A 15858-nucleotide genomic window follows, 5' to 3' on the forward strand; every position below is an offset into this window, starting at 1 on the left:
GACAAATGTAATAAAAAGTTATAGGGTCGGCCCCTAAAAATAGGGTAGGTCGGGTTACCGTAACCACACCTATTTTTTTTTAGGCCTAACAAAAACATAGCCACACGTCACATGGGCGTTCACAAATGGAAGTACATGATGACGTGCAACAAGTGGCATAATACGCCAACAACCCGAACAAAACAGAACTGGACAACATTCAGGGTACCAGGAACAACAACAAATAAAACTAAAACAAATGAATTAAATCAAAATTAGTTTAACAATATTATTCGTGTACTGCTTGTGCAGTTGTAGAAAGTTATCCCTTCAGTGTCCCTACAAAAATGACACTGCAAGAAAGAGTCAAAAACCAGGGCTATTGCCCCTCAAAGATTGCGTTTCACTGGAGCGTGCGTATTCTACCCGGGGTATACCAACAGCAAAATTAAAACTAACATAAATGAGTTAAATACATTTAATCTAAAAATATTCTTGTTGTTCTGTTTGTGCATTTGTAGAAATTAAGCCATATTCCTTCAGTGCCCCTACAAAATGGCACAGCAAGAAAGAGTCAGAAGAGTCAGAAGGCATTGCTATTGCCCCTAAAAGATTGCGTTTCACTGGAGCGTGCGTATTCTACCCGGGGTACTGGCCCGACACCTTGACCTGTGCTCGGTGGCTGGCAATAACGAGTTGACACGGTACCCGTATAGTGTCGGTTGACAAGGAACAATGCATCCACCCGAGCAGCTAACTCACACCCCACTTGTTTCTGTCTGACTCCAGGTGACTCATGCATAGCGTTCCTGAGGTCGGCACTTTTTGAAGTGCATGATCTGTTTTCAAACAGCACGAAATGAAGAGAACACAAACGGAAATGGTTTGCAGTACCTAGTATAGCGTAATGAATTCGACTTTGAAATCGCAGTCGTTAGTGCTCTGTTGTGCTTTGAATTTGTTTCCCCCGGATGTTTGGTTACGGGGTTGTTTTACAGACGGAAAATTTAAGAAAGCATAAAATGTGCCCGTGTGTTAGATTATTGACGGCAATAGCTCCAACCCCCCACCCCCCTCCTTGTTTTCTTGGTTTTTGTTTGAACTTTTTGCACATGATTCATTAGGACAAGCCAATTCTGTTTGAAATGTTTTCACACACAGATAAAGTAGACGAGAAGATTGTAAACGGCCATATTTTATCCCTAAGCAGATTTACATCGTCGAAGGATACGATCTGATTGGTGTACTGGCGGAAGGGTTGAAATCATGATTCGAAACAAAACAGCTGTGATTCGCAGGGGTTGGTGTTAAAACAATAAAGGACAATCAATCACATAACCAGCCAATCAACCAAAGCACAGCAATAACCAACAGTAAGGTGTGGACCAGGTGCTTTGTCCTTTTCCTCACGTCATAACTGCGGTTCATGTTGTATCAGTGTATGCCTTGTTGTATTCGAAATGAAGAATTAAAATGGTTTCAAACAAACCAGGAAGAAAAACGAAAATGTAAGGCCATATTTATATGTATAGAATCAAACTGAAATTGTTGAGTACAAATAGAGGATACACGACACAATCTTCTTCATATTTTAGATTGATGTTGGGTTTTTTCCAGTTCTCACATTAGGCTAAAAGTATATATATATCAAAAATATCAAAAATACTGTTTGAAGTCTGTGTTTGAAGTGTGTGCGTGCACACATTTTCTTTTTTAAATACACCTTTTCATGGCGTCGCTTCATTCTCACACACAACCGTCTAGCGCAGCTGTTACTTAGCGCCTGCAACACTAAACCTGGAGAGGACGCTGTAGCAATAACAGGGGGGGCTATTCGTGACACGGAGAGGGTCGAGTGGCACTGGTCAACACGGTGAAGTAGCCCTCCCCCTGACCGCTCTGTCCACCTGTCCGCTTCATCAGCTTCTGGTCAAGTAAACTCTTGGCCTCTCCACTGTGTGGAAGGGTCTTTGGAAAGACGACACTTCTCCGTAACAATGCTGCTACGTTCTGTATTCTTTAAGGCCCCGTTCGCACAGCGCTGCGTCCTTACCACGACCATGCCGATCACGCCGATCTAAACAAAAGTTGTCAAATCGGGGCATATCGCCGTCAAAATCCAGCACCTGGCACTATTACCCTAGTCACATAATGTAGACGCTTCTGCTACGACAGAAACGTGTCCGAGAGCGTCGCCAATCGTGGGTCAAACGTGGCAGGATCTCCATGAGCGTGGTTTGGTCGGGGTGGGATCTGCTAGGTCGGGAACCTTGCACGCTCTCCCCACCCTTATGTTGCACTGCACAAAACAAGCTTAGTCGTGTACAGTCGTGATATATTTTTTTTTTTGTATTCGCCATGTGCTGGATTTTGACGGCGAGCCCCGACTTGATAACTTTTTCAGATCGGAATGATCGGCAAGGTCGTCGTAAAAACGTACAGCTATATGACGGGGGCCATACAAAAACCTACATCACGACTGAACTGCGCCCAAACCCTGCTACGCTTGTTTTACGCAGTTCAAAATAAGCGTAGGAAGAGCGTGCAAGCTTCGCGACCTAGCAGATCCCAACCCGACCAACCCACCCAGAAGGCACTCTCATGGAGACCCCCTCAAGATTGGCCAACGATTATGGCATTCCATTTGTCAAATAATTATTTGGATACTTTTTCATGTTTTTTTCACCAGTTTTAGCTAAATAATCATTATTTAGAAGCTCATGTGCTAAATAAGTAATTGTTTATAAACAATGTAAAACAATTCTAAATAATTTTTTGTTTACGTAAACCATTCATTATTTACCTAAACAATTCATTGTTTACGTAAATAATTCATTGTTTACGTAAATAATGATTTATTTAGCAACATTGCTGATTGTTTACAAACAATGTAAAATACGTCTAAATAATATATTGTTTACGTAAACAATGAATTATTTACGTAAACAATGAATTGTTTAGCCAACACATTTTCGTACGGCAATTTCAGCTTGTAAAATAAACGAATTTACGGACATTTTCTGATAAATAATGTTTGGAGATACCTTGTATTGAATTATAGTATATACACAAAGAAAAACAAGTCGCGTAAGGCGAAAATACAATATTTAGTCAAGTAGCTGTCGAAGTCACAGAATGAAACTGAACGCAATGCCATTTTTCAGCAAGACCGTATACTCGTAGCATCGTCAGTCCACCGCTCATGGCAAAGGCAGTGAAATTGACAAGAAGAGCGGGGTAGTAGTTGCGCTAAGAAGGATAGCACGCTTTTCTGTACCTCTCTTTGTTTTAACTTTCTGAGCGTGTTTTTAATCCAAACATATCATATCTATATGTTTTTGGAATCAGGAACCGACAAGGAATAAGATGAAAGTGTTTTTAAATTGATTTGGACAGTTTAAAGGCATACTAACGCACTCCCGTGTTTACAAAGTGTAGTTTGCCCATAATCGATGTCAAACGCACCATAAGACCATGTAATGACGATATGTCGCCATGCGCGGACCATATACATGCATTACAGCTTGTTCTAGCCTCTGAAAAAGTGAGGATGTCAACAAAGACGCGGAGTTATTTCCCTTGCGTCAACGTTCCCTCTGTTGGCAAATCTATAAATAGGACGATCTAGATCAAAATAAAAATTCAGATATCTCAACATTTAAGGGGTCCTAGACCACAATATCTTGCAGGGAACTTAATTTAGCATGTCTCCAGCTGTTGGTAAAGCAATTAGCGTGTATAGTCATCGAGTACATATGGCTTTAATTTTGATAATAATTTTTATATATTTAATTTTCAGAGCTTGTTTTTAATCTGAATATAACATATTTATATGTTTTTGGAATCAGCAAATGATGGAGAATAAGATAAACGTAAATTGGGATCGTTTTATAAATTTTTATTTTTTTTTACAATTTTCAGATTTTTAATGACCAAAGTCATTAATTAATTTTTAAGCCACCAAGCTGAAATGCAATACCAAAGTCCGGGCTTCGTCGAAGATTACTTGACCAAAATTTCAACCAATTTGGTTGAAAAATGAGGGCGTGACAGTGCCGCCTCAACTTTCACGAAAAGCCGGATATGACGTCATCAAAGACATTTATAAAAAAAATGAAAACAAAATTCGGGGATTTCATACCCAGGAACTCTCATGTCAAATTTCATAAAGATCGGTCCAGTAGTTTAGTCTGAATCGCTCTACACACACACACAGACACACACACACACGCACGCACATACACCACGACCCTCGTTTCGATTCCCCCTCGATGTTAAAATATTTAGTCAAAACTTGACTAAATATAAAAATAAAGCTTAGAAGTCAATTCTTGATTCCCCTATAAATAATGAAAACTGCAAAGCAGTTTTCATTATTTAGCGAATCTGCTAAATAATGCATTATATAGGTAAACAATGATTTATTTAGCAACTGCTCACTTTATCCACCCAAAAAATATTATTTTGTGAAATAAGTGATTATTTGTGTAAACAATACATTATTTACGTAAACAATGAATTATTTACGTAAACAATGAATTATTTACGTAAACAATGAATTATTTACGTAAACAATGAATTGTTTAGGTAAACAATGAATTATTTACGTAAACAATGAATTATTTACGTAAACAATGAATTATTTACGTAAACAAAACATTATTTAGAATTTTTTTTACATTGTTTATAAACAATTACTTATTTAGCACATGAGCTTCTAAATAATGATTATTTAGCTAAAACTGGTGAAAAAACCATGAAAAAGTATCCAAATAATTATTTGACAAACGGAATGCCATAAACGATTGGCCAAGCTCTCCGACAATTTTACAACGGAGTAGAAGCGGCGTCTCTGTGTGAACGGGGTATAACGCATGTCGCTTCAACAACATTGCTACATATCCCATTCTCTGGTACAGGTCTCCGGTGGATACCTTTTGTCCTTTTAGACACACAGCTACGATAAGACGATAAAAGATGAATTGCTTGTTTGAATAAGTTGTAGTAGATCGCTGTTATTTTAGCTCGAGAGTGGAATACAGAAACACACTTCGAATCCCATGGAATTAATTTGTGCGTGGGGAAGATAGAAAGAGAGTGTCGAAAGGGATGTGTCCCTCAAAGCCCGAGAGACAAGAACACAAAGTTTAAGATTATTTTTAACAATAACTCTATATACGCAGGCTGGGAGTTGAGAGGGAACTGAGCCAACGCCAACTTTTTGATTGCAACCTAAACTCACATTCAGAGTTAGAAAACTCAACACTTTCTCAGAACTCTATGAGTGCACAAAAAAGATAGAAGATGTACGCGCTGCTACCCCCCCCCCCCCCCCCCCCCCCCCCGGGCCTTTCTACAAATGTTACAACTTAGTGCTGAAACCCCATATACTTCAACATGAGTAATCTAATCATTTATGTTTTCTTTACACCGTTGAAAGGAGAATGGACTCGTGATACAAATCCTTCAAATTAAGTTTGCACCCAATGGCCCCGAGAGATGCTTAAAACTGGCAGCAGTAGGGGGAGATATTTTCAAGGTGTTAGCATTAGGGTAAGCGATTAAATCCGTGTGATAACCTTTTGAAAGGAGGTCACAACAGAGCTCACTTGCCTCTGTATGCTAAATGCAGACTGAGTCTTCCCTAGTTCTTCTCGTTTGAACAAGCTTAACTGCTGTTCCGTGCATGCTCTAGCATAAATCAGGTTTGACCCCGCTTCAACTCGGGTGCCATATTTTGCGTTCGTTAGTGTGAGCGTGGCATAGTTTGCTCTCATCCTTTCGCCGTCCGCTAGCTCGTTTGTTCCGCTTCGTGATGAGTTGCCATTAGCGAGAATTGGTCACAGTAAAGTTCTCTCTCTCTCTCTCTCTCTCTCTCTCTCTCTCTCTCTCTCTCTCTCTCTCTCTCTCTCTCTCTCTCTCTCCCCCTCTTTCCCTCTCTCTCTCTCTCTCTCTCTCCCTCCCCCTCTCTCTCTCTTTCTCTCGCTCTCTCTCTCTCTCTTCTCTCTCTCTCTCTCTCTCTCTCTCTCTCTCTCTCTCTCTCGCCCCTTACCTTCTTCCTACCTTTGGCAGCGGTGCATTTTCAGAAATGTTGTGGAAAAGAGCGATGTACTTCCGTGTTTTGTGTAACAGACTCCTTTCCTTAAAAAAACACAAAAAACCCACCTGTTAGGTTGCCCTGGCTGCTGTTTTACTTTCGATGAATATTTGTATAAACGGTAACAGCTAAAGAGGGATCAACAAAATCGAACACAGATTTCCTTATTTATCATGCTCTGATTTTTTTTTTAAATGTTGTTCAGATGTTCTCGATGAGGTTCAGACACGAATATCATACATCTGAGCCTGCTATAAAACAAAAACTTCATCTGACAGACATGCAGCTATGCCGTTAATAACAAAAGCCACAAATTCATCTGAACAGACATTACAGATTGTAAAAAAAAAAGTATTTAACAGTTTTTGCATCAGTAGCATGTTCTACACTTTGCAACTTTAGGGTGCTGTGATATTCTTGGCAAACAGGACAGTGTCGATACGAAAGCGAAAAGAATTTCGAAAATACAGTGGAACGCACCCCCGAACATGTCCCGAGTGAAGACCTCCGCCCCTCCAACCTTTGTGAATATCTTGATTTATCGGAATAGCTGTTTATTGCAACTTCTTTTTAGAGTTAAGACCATAAATTTGTGGAGGACCAATTGCTGGTGCTGATTTCAGAATCTGAGTGTTGTTAGGTCATTATGTTAGAGTTTTCAACCTCAAGGGATCTTCAGGGATCTTCAGGGATCTTCAGGGATCTCCAGGGATCTTCAGGGATCTTTTGTTATAGAACATGTAAAAACCATCATTAGTTCCTGAAAATGAGAAGGCTCTCCTAATGTGGGTGTTAGGATTTTTTTCAAAAATACACGTTTTCGTATTTATATTTACTCTCTCCCATTTCAGAAACGAGGGTATTGTTAAAATAGAAAGGACTTTAATACCGTCGTGAACTGCTGTGTAACCTGCATCGGATGTTGTGTTGTTGTTGTTGTTGGTGTTGGTGTTGGTGGTGTTAGTGTTGTTGTTGTTGTTGTTGTTGTTGTTGTTGTTGTTGTTGTTGTTGTTGTTTTGCAGAAGATTCTCGAGATGAGACCTACCTACCTTCCCTTAATTGCTGTCCAGTATTGTATGTAAATTAATATCGTTGACGAGTTTGTATAGATGCGTGTGCTGGGTGTGCTTGGCTGTCCAGAGTGAACGTTTCTTAACCGCAATGTCAAGACCAATTTCCAACCTGGGGCAATAACAGATTCTGTATTCTGTATTCTGTACAGGAGTTTTCAACATATGATTTTGTATTTGCTCTTTATGCTTCCAGAACCAGAGCATTTGGCAGCTCACTCGGTGCAAGGTGTGCACCTGTGACGACCCTGTTCCCGTGTGTCAGAACATGCACTGTCGGGACCCCCGCTGCGACTATTCCTCGGTGAGGGATATATTCATCATAATTATGAAGGGGAGATATAAAAAAAGTTTTTTTTTGGGGGGGGGGGGGGAAGGGGGGGGGCTAAGGAGAGAAAAAGAGCTGGGTAGAGAGAAATCGAGATAGACAACGTGTGTGTGGGGACGGGTGATGTGTGTGTGTGGAGGGTGTCTTAGTGTTGTGTGTGTGTGTGTGTGTGTATGTGTGTGTTGTGTGTGGTGTGTGTGTGTGCGTGTGTGAGTGTGTGTGTGCGCGCGCGCGTGGTGTGTGTGTATGCGTGTGTGAGTGTGTGTGCGCGCGCGCGCGTGTGTGTGTGTGTGTATGTATGTGAGTGCACGCGTGTGTGCGCGCGTCAGTGTGTGTGCGCGCATGTGTGTGTGTGTGTGTGTGTGTGTGTGTGTGTGTGTGTGTGTGTGTGTGTGTGTGTGTGTGTGTGTGTGTGTGTGTGTGTGTGTGTGAGTGAGTGTGTATGAATTAGTACAGCTGCGCGAGTTTGGATTGGCATAGCTGCGTGTAGACGAAAATGCGTTCTTGCGGGTTTGTTTAAGTGTTTGTGCATCTCTGATGTAATGTGTGTGTCTGTTTAGTGTTTTATGTTCGTCTGCGAGAGGTTTAAACAAGTTGAATCTGTAAATACTAAAAAGAGACATATATACGGTTGGACGGAGAGAGAGAGAGAGAGAGAGAGAGAGAGAGAGAGAGAGAGAGAGAGAGAGAGAGACAGACAGACAGACAGACAGACAGACAGACAGACAGACAGACAGACAGACGGACAGAGAGAGAGACAGAGACAAAGAGAGACAGGGAGAGACAGAGAGAGAGACAGCGAGAGAGAGAGAGAGAGAGAGAGGGTGAGAGAGAGAGAGAGAGAGAGAGAAGGAAAAAAAAGAGAGAGAGAAAGAGAGACAGAGACAGAGAAACAGAGAGAGAGACAGAGACACAAAAATAGAGAGACATAGACACAGAGATAGAGAGACGGAGATACCAGGGTGGGTGCAACAAAAAACATTTTTGCTTCGCGTACAATGGGAATGTTCGCAATGCTCATAAAAGAAAAAGTACAAACGAGAACCGCTGCCTGCAATTGCCATTTAAAGCTGCATTCCAGCATCATCGCGAGGAGGTAATCGTCTCGTTTTCTGCTTTTTACATTTAGTCAAGTTTTGACTAAATGTTTTAACATAGAGGGGGGAATCGAGACGAGGGTCGTGGTGTATGTGTGTGTGTGTGTGTGTCTGTCTGTGTGTGTGTGTGTGTGTGTGTGTGTGTGTGTGTGTAGAGCGATTCAGACTAAACAACTGGACCGATCTTTATGAAATTTGATATGAGAGTTCCTGGGAATGATATCCCCGGGTGTTTTTTTTCGATAAATGTCTTTGATGACGTCATATCCGGCTTTTTGTAAAGGTTGAGGCGGCACTGTCACACCCTCATTTTTCAATAAAATTAAGTGAAATTTTGGCCAAGCAATCTTCGACGAAGGCCGGACTTTGGTTTTGCATTTCAGCTTGGAGGCTTAAAATTTACTTGGTCATTAAATATCTCAAAATTGTAATTAAAATTATTTTTTTATAAAACGATCCAAAAATACGTTTATCGTATTGTTCATCATTTTCTGATTCCAAAAACATATAATTATGTTATATTCGGATTAAAAACAAGCTCTGAAAATTAAAAATATAAAAATTATGATTAAAATTAAATTTCCGAAATCGATTTAAAAACAATTTCATCTTATTCCTTGTCCGTTCCTGATTCCAAAAACATATAGATATGATATGTTTGGATTAAAAACACGTTCAGAGAGTTAAAAATAATAGATAATAGAAAAGCGGGCTATCCTCCTCAGCGCAACCGCTACCGCGCTCTTCTGTATTGTTAATTTCACTGCCTTTGCCACGAGCGGTGCACAGACGATGCTACGTGTGTACGGTTTTGCGGAAAAAATGCAATGCGTTCAGTTTCATTCTGTGAGTTCGACTGAGCTTGACTAAATGTTGTATTTTCGCCTTACGCGACTTGTCTCTTTCTGCGGTAGCGAATCCCAAAACACACAGAATGTGAAAAGATAAAGCATGCGCAAGGTGTCTGCCCGTATCTCGCATTTCTCTTTCTCTTCACGGCTCCTTCATCCTTACTCGCAGACTACCCCAATTTCGTTTTTGTGCATTTGGCTGAGAATTTACAGTATAGTGTTTGTTAACGATTAACCCAACTTGTTTGTTACGGGCCAAGGTTAAAACACGCTTAGAATCAGTAGTTCTGAGCCGAAAATACTCATAACCGCTCGTCAAGATGATTCGTAAGTCGAGGTAACACAAATCCAACACTCAGCTCAAGTCAACTCATCCCAACTCAAAAGTTTGTATCGGCCTAACCCGATATAGATGAGGAAACGTGCTTTTGCAGCGTCAGATTGAAAACGCGGAAAGCAATCACACTAAATTACAATGTTTCACCATATTTGATGAAACATATTATATTTGAATTAAGCACCACAATTGAATTACAAGTATGGCTGACCATGCTTTTCACAGTATAAATGCAGGCAGAAGATAATTACATGAAACACATGCACAAGGTGTCTGCCCGTATCTCGCATCTCTCTTTCCCTTCATGGTTCCGTCATCTTTACTCGCAGAAACACCTTATTTTCAAGTTTTGAATGAGAGAAATTCATGTACTGTGCTTGGTTTAAACAATGTTTTATTAAATCAAACATGATGCAATAATACAACGATAAACAATAGGGACACGAACTGAAGCGAACGCTTATATTACGCGCCCTACGTAGTAGGAAAATAACACAAATATGATGTCGGACAAACAGTACTTATAAACTGTGGAACTATCTAGATGAAAAGCATAGTTAAAGCAAACCAGAAAGAATAAGAAAAAGCGGTGCTTCTTAGATAGCATCCATATTCCAAGCACCGCTTTGTAGTTCTATCAACACTAATTTCCCAGACTTTCAACACTCAGTTCTCAGACCTGGAGCCGGTTTCATGGACTCGCGATGGTCACACTGACAGTCGGAACACTGCTTCATCACCCGATTTCGGTAGACCGAACGCGTTACTGGGGGAGAGCAGCACTGTGATCGGTCCTAGCATATAACCACGTCATGTCCCACCTAGCATATAACCACGTCATGTCCCACCCAGCATATAACCACGTCATGTCCCAAATAGACACTAGTTCTGGGGACAGAAAAAACAAGTTGGCATAGCATACTGTAATCGGGCAACTCCCCGCGCGAAGAGGCACAGAATGCCGACTGAAATCTTTTTAATGAAACCCGATTTCGTCAGATTACTGTACTTCACTCGTTCAACTGCAGTTGCCCCACTGTGTTGAGGGCCCATGAAAGCGTCCCAAGGTCAGGTAGTCATTGAAGAGTGTCTACTGAACGCTCGCACAAAAGCAAAGTCAACACTGAAGAACATGACGCTGAGATGGAGTACTGTGGACTGTCCATGTCACGTTGCTTTGGCTCTTGTGTTTGCTATTGTCACGGTTGGCTTGTTCAGTTTACTGAACTGTGTCGTTGAATGGTCAGACTCTGTGGTGGAGAGGCAGACTTTTGACTGGACCACAGGGAGTCTTTCTTTGGATATGGACTCGTGGGAACGTACATTGAAGAAATGGCTGGGTTTGAACTATTCTGTGAGACATCTGCCATACGCGAGGTAGTAAACGTTGAAATGAAAAAAAAGCAGAAAATTGAAAAGAAAAAACAAGAGTAGGCTTAACACACACAAAAGAGAAAATACACGTGCAAGAAGAAAGCAAGCAGTAACTTCAAAAAGAGCAAACGAACTTACTCTGAGGGACGGTGTGTGATGTGAAGGGATTGTAGAGACAGATAGAGAGACTGTGGGGGGTGGGGGGTGTAAATGAAGGCAGTGATAACAGAAATAGATGACTGGAGTGACGGAAGACACGAAACAAGCAGGCATAAAGAAGGGATAGAAAAACAGAACATATGCATGTATATACAAGGAATGGCCAGAAAGGTATGTGGGAGGTGTGCTTATAACCTGCCCTGTTATATAGTGCTATATGTCTTATGTAAAAACAATGTCCTGTTTGTATTATTGTTATGTACCACGCGTGAATTTCTCTATGAGATAATAAAGTATTCTTATTCTTATTCTTATTCTTATTTACAAAGCGACGTCAAATAACATCTCTGTCGAAATCTTCGCTGGCAAAGCAGTTTCTCCCCAATCTACCTAACTAACTTGATTACTTATCACCATCAAAATCAGAATTCAAGAAAGAGTGAAAAAACGTATTTGTTTGTTTGTTTGTTTGTTTGTCAGTTTGTAAATGTCTGTTTGTCGGTTGGTTGTTTGTGGATACAATACGTGATTGCTGTTTCGATACTAATTTTGACTGGGTATTCATGACTAGCTATACCTGCATTCTTACCTGAGCGCGATCTAACAGTGCACGTGCCGTGTCGTTTCAGGGTCAGCAGCTGCAGGTGGTGGACGACGAGTGTTGTCCAGTGTGTGTGGACATGGGTCGACCCTGTCTCTTCCAGGGACAGCCTGTGCCGGTCAGTCTACACCAAGAACTTGTTTCCTCAAATACATCATAGCTCTTAAGTTTTTATTTTTATTTTTAGGATTTTAGGTCAAAGCTAGAACTCTAAAAGTAGCATACATGGTAAACACTAGTGTTCAACTGAACACCGCAACAGGTCTCCAAGGTGCACAGCCTCTAGTCGATGGAATATTTAGAATTTGTGCTACTTTTGCTACAAGAATTATACATGAACTATTTCATACTGTGTTGAAAACTGGTTACAGAAAGTGTTTTCAAACGTGGAACACTTCAGTTTACAGCTATTTCAAACAGAAACCCATAGAATACAAGGTTTGTCTCATTACCACTGAAGGATATATGCTGATTTCACGACATACGGTCTTCTTTCAATAATCATAATAAGGTATACGTGACATGAAGTTTGTATAGTATTGTTTGGATTCCTATTATATCAATGTTCGGAACTGCATTGATCCTAGTCTTACCTTTCCATAAAATGTGTCGGTTTGTCAGTGTTTTAAAACCGAAGATGCCACGTGGAAATACAAATTAATTGATGACTATTATTTAACTTGTGTGTGCTCCTTTTCGTCACTGTTTAAAGATAAATACACACATTCAGTACCGTTTCTTCCAAACGATTGAAAGATCATTGCATTGATAGAAAGAGAGTGGAACCCCCTTTCAAGGCCAAAACAAATCTGAGAATAGCAGGTCTTTAAAGGAGTCGGGGGGGGGGGGGGGGAGGGGGGAGGGGGGGGGGTTACAGAGGTTATGAACAGAAAATCTGAGAAAAAAAGGGTCTAAAAAGTGAGTGAGTCTTAAATTGGAGACCTTTAAAGGGCTGTGTCGCTGTACGACCTATATCTTTCACGCTTCAGGACAAGACGAGCTGGACGCCCTCTCACTGTGTGACGTGTGCCTGTGATGACGGAGAGGTGCGCTGCTCGCGAATGACGTGTCCTCCCGTTACCTGTAAACCGGGCCAGGTGTCGCAGAGTCTGCCTGGCCAGTGCTGTCCCAGGTGTCTGCCCTCTGGACGTAAGTTAAAATGAATGCACAAATTAATTACATGTTCATACATTTCAAGCGTTTTCATTTTCACTTTTGACCAAAATATATGGCATTCAAAATAGATCGAGATTGTCAATGTTCCACGAAAACGCGCTTGCGGTCAAATTAAACAATACATGTCGAGGTATGTGTCAAATGTCATAATTTGGTCAAGAACACAAATAACGTTGACGTCTTGATCTGTTTTAGTTTGAATGATTTTGATTTTGGGCGAGTCTCGGCGAGTCGGTTAAAAACAACAACACGTCTTGTGAATAATACTCTCAGAGTATAGAGCACGAACACGTGTGGTTACACTTATTTGAACAGATAAGTGAGGCACTGTATTTCCTCTGTGTCTTTACTTCACGATCACCCTCAAAATGATACGTGTACATGCACATAGGGCGTTGCTATTGTTCTGATGGTACATTTGTTTTGAATGTATTTAACATGCAGTGATTGTCACGAAGCGTAACAGTTCTCATAACATGATGTACCTGACCATTAAGTACTCATGAAACAGTAACAGTTCGATCTTTGCGCTGAGCTGAATCTTCAGTCGGGAAACATCCTGAGTTTGTTTTCTCCAAAAGCTAAGTGGTGTACGTCTAAAACAATATGACACATTATTGAAAGCCGTACCGCAAGAAGTTCTCAGCAACTACCTCTTTGAAAGTGGGTTACTGCCAATGCAGGCACCGGCTTGAAACATGTGCCAAGGAACATTAAGACGATTAATGACGCTTTTTGTGAAGGATCAAAGACAGATCGGGTGCCTTGCCAAAACGGCAAAAAGTGTTCAAAGCAGAGAAAACAAGGAAGTGTGTGGTGTTGTACAAACACACGGGCGCATAACAAACATACGCAAAGGTTCACCTTCGTTAGCGTGTGCACACTATCAAAATACAGGCATGCATTTACACACACACGCACGCACGCACGCACGTACACACGCACGCAACCACGCAACCACACACACACACACACACACACACCCACTCACACTCACACACTTACGCGCGTCTCATATTCAGACAGATGGCAACACGCTTTAGTACGGCTTGTGTCGAAGGTTTTCCCTTTGAAGATCTTTTGGATTCGAATGGAATTCGAGTTGGATTTTTACAATAGGAAATAAGTCCTTTGACTTTAGTTTTGCTTGCGCTTTGAACAAAAACAATGCTGGCATCAGTTTAGCTATAAATATAGGTCTAATAGCGGACGACACTGCATACGAGGTGTAACTGTTTCTTGAAATACTTCATTCTTTGATTGCTGTAATCTTGTAGTATCCGCTCTGACATTATTAGTTCAATATATTTGTTCCAAGAAAAATTAAGTTGAAAAGCAGGAGATATGTTTTTTGACATTTATTTCCAACTCAATGTCCAGGTCCCTGTAGAGACGAGGAGGGTAGCCGGAGAGAGGACGGGTCCGAGTGGTCACCACTGCCCTGCGTCCTGTGTGTGTGCCGCGATGGTCACTCCAAGTGTCTGCCCCGTCAGTGTCCACGACCAAACTGTCCACAGGTGTGTATTTGGTTTAAAAAATGGTTTATTGAAAATACATGACATGAAAGAATTAACAATATATATACAACGAAGACACAAACTCAAGCAAAAGCTTATTTTACGTGACAGGATATGTATTTACTAAGTGTGTTTGCTATGGTTTTAAACAATGTTTTATTTCCATTTACTTGAACATGAGATTTACATACATTTCAATCAATCAATCAATCAATGACGCTTATATCGCGCATATTCCGTGGGTACAGTTCTAGGCGCTCTGCAATGATGCCGTGTGAGATGAAATTTTATACGGCCAGTAGATTGCAGCCATTTCGGCGCATATTTACCTTTCACGGCCTATTATTCCAAGTCACACGGGTATAGGTAGACAATTATCAACTGTGCCTAAGCAATTTTGCCAGGAAAGACCCTTTTGTCAATCGTGGGATCTTTAACGTGCACACCCAATGTAGTGTACACGGGGGGAGGGTTCGGACACCGAAGAGAGTCTGCACACAGAGTTGACTCTGAAATAAATTTCCGCCGAACCTGGGATCGAACTCACGCTGGCAGCGGCCAAATGAATACAAATCCAGCGCGCTACCGACTGAGCTAAATATGAAAACAACAACAAGCCTTTGGCTTATGATTCGTCTCTATCACTCTAGTATTCAAGATTGTCTTGGGTCAACACACTAGACAAATGCTTGTACGGAAGAGAATGTATACACACGAGATGAGGGAGACTCTTGACACGTGAAAGAGCGTGAAAAAATTATTGTTTATTCTGATGTTATTGTTTGTTTATTGTCAGCCACAATGTAATTTCTCTTTTGAGAAAATACAGTATTATTGTATATTGTATATTGTATTGTATTGTATTGCATTGCATTACATTGCATTGCATTGTATTGCTTTGCTTTGCATTGTATTGTATTGTATTGTATTGTATTGGATTGGATTGGATTGGATTGGATTGGATTGGATTGGATTAAGCCAATGCCCTGACAATAGGTAAAATATTTAGGAATGTTGTGCCTGTATGTTTGTGAAGATTGTACAGACAGTGATGTTACTTTTGATATGTACACCTTTGTTTGAAGGAATTCTGCAATACTGAGTCAATATACAATAAAGAAAAACTTAATTCTGGTTTGTGCAGGAGGACGTGGTGGCGCCAGGTCCAGGTGAATGCTGTTCCAGGTGTAAAAGTCAGCAGTGTAATCATCACGGACAGGTGTACCAGGTAAACACAATAAGCAGTGTCCGTAGACATGTCTTCGTCGTGTC

General features: G+C 40.9%; 1 protein-coding gene across 1 annotated transcript in view; it reads left to right on the forward strand.

Moving 5' to 3' along the window:
* The window catches only part of LOC138960459 (extracellular matrix organizing protein FRAS1-like), a 142477-nt gene that overhangs the window by 4281 nt on the left and 122338 nt on the right, over positions 1-15858 (forward strand). The window contains exons 3-8 of the mRNA XM_070332368.1: positions 7343-7450; positions 11922-12011; positions 12883-13042; positions 14450-14557; positions 15383-15389; positions 15731-15814. Coding sequence (XP_070188469.1) covers positions 7343-7450; positions 11922-12011; positions 12883-13042; positions 14450-14557; positions 15383-15389; positions 15731-15814 — 557 coding nt within the window. The remainder of the gene's footprint in view (positions 1-7342; positions 7451-11921; positions 12012-12882; positions 13043-14449; positions 14558-15382; positions 15390-15730; positions 15815-15858) is intronic.

Source organism: Littorina saxatilis, linkage group LG2 (genome assembly GCF_037325665.1).
Source record: "Littorina saxatilis isolate snail1 linkage group LG2, US_GU_Lsax_2.0, whole genome shotgun sequence".
Lineage (NCBI taxonomy): Eukaryota > Metazoa > Mollusca > Gastropoda > Littorinimorpha > Littorinidae > Littorina > Littorina saxatilis.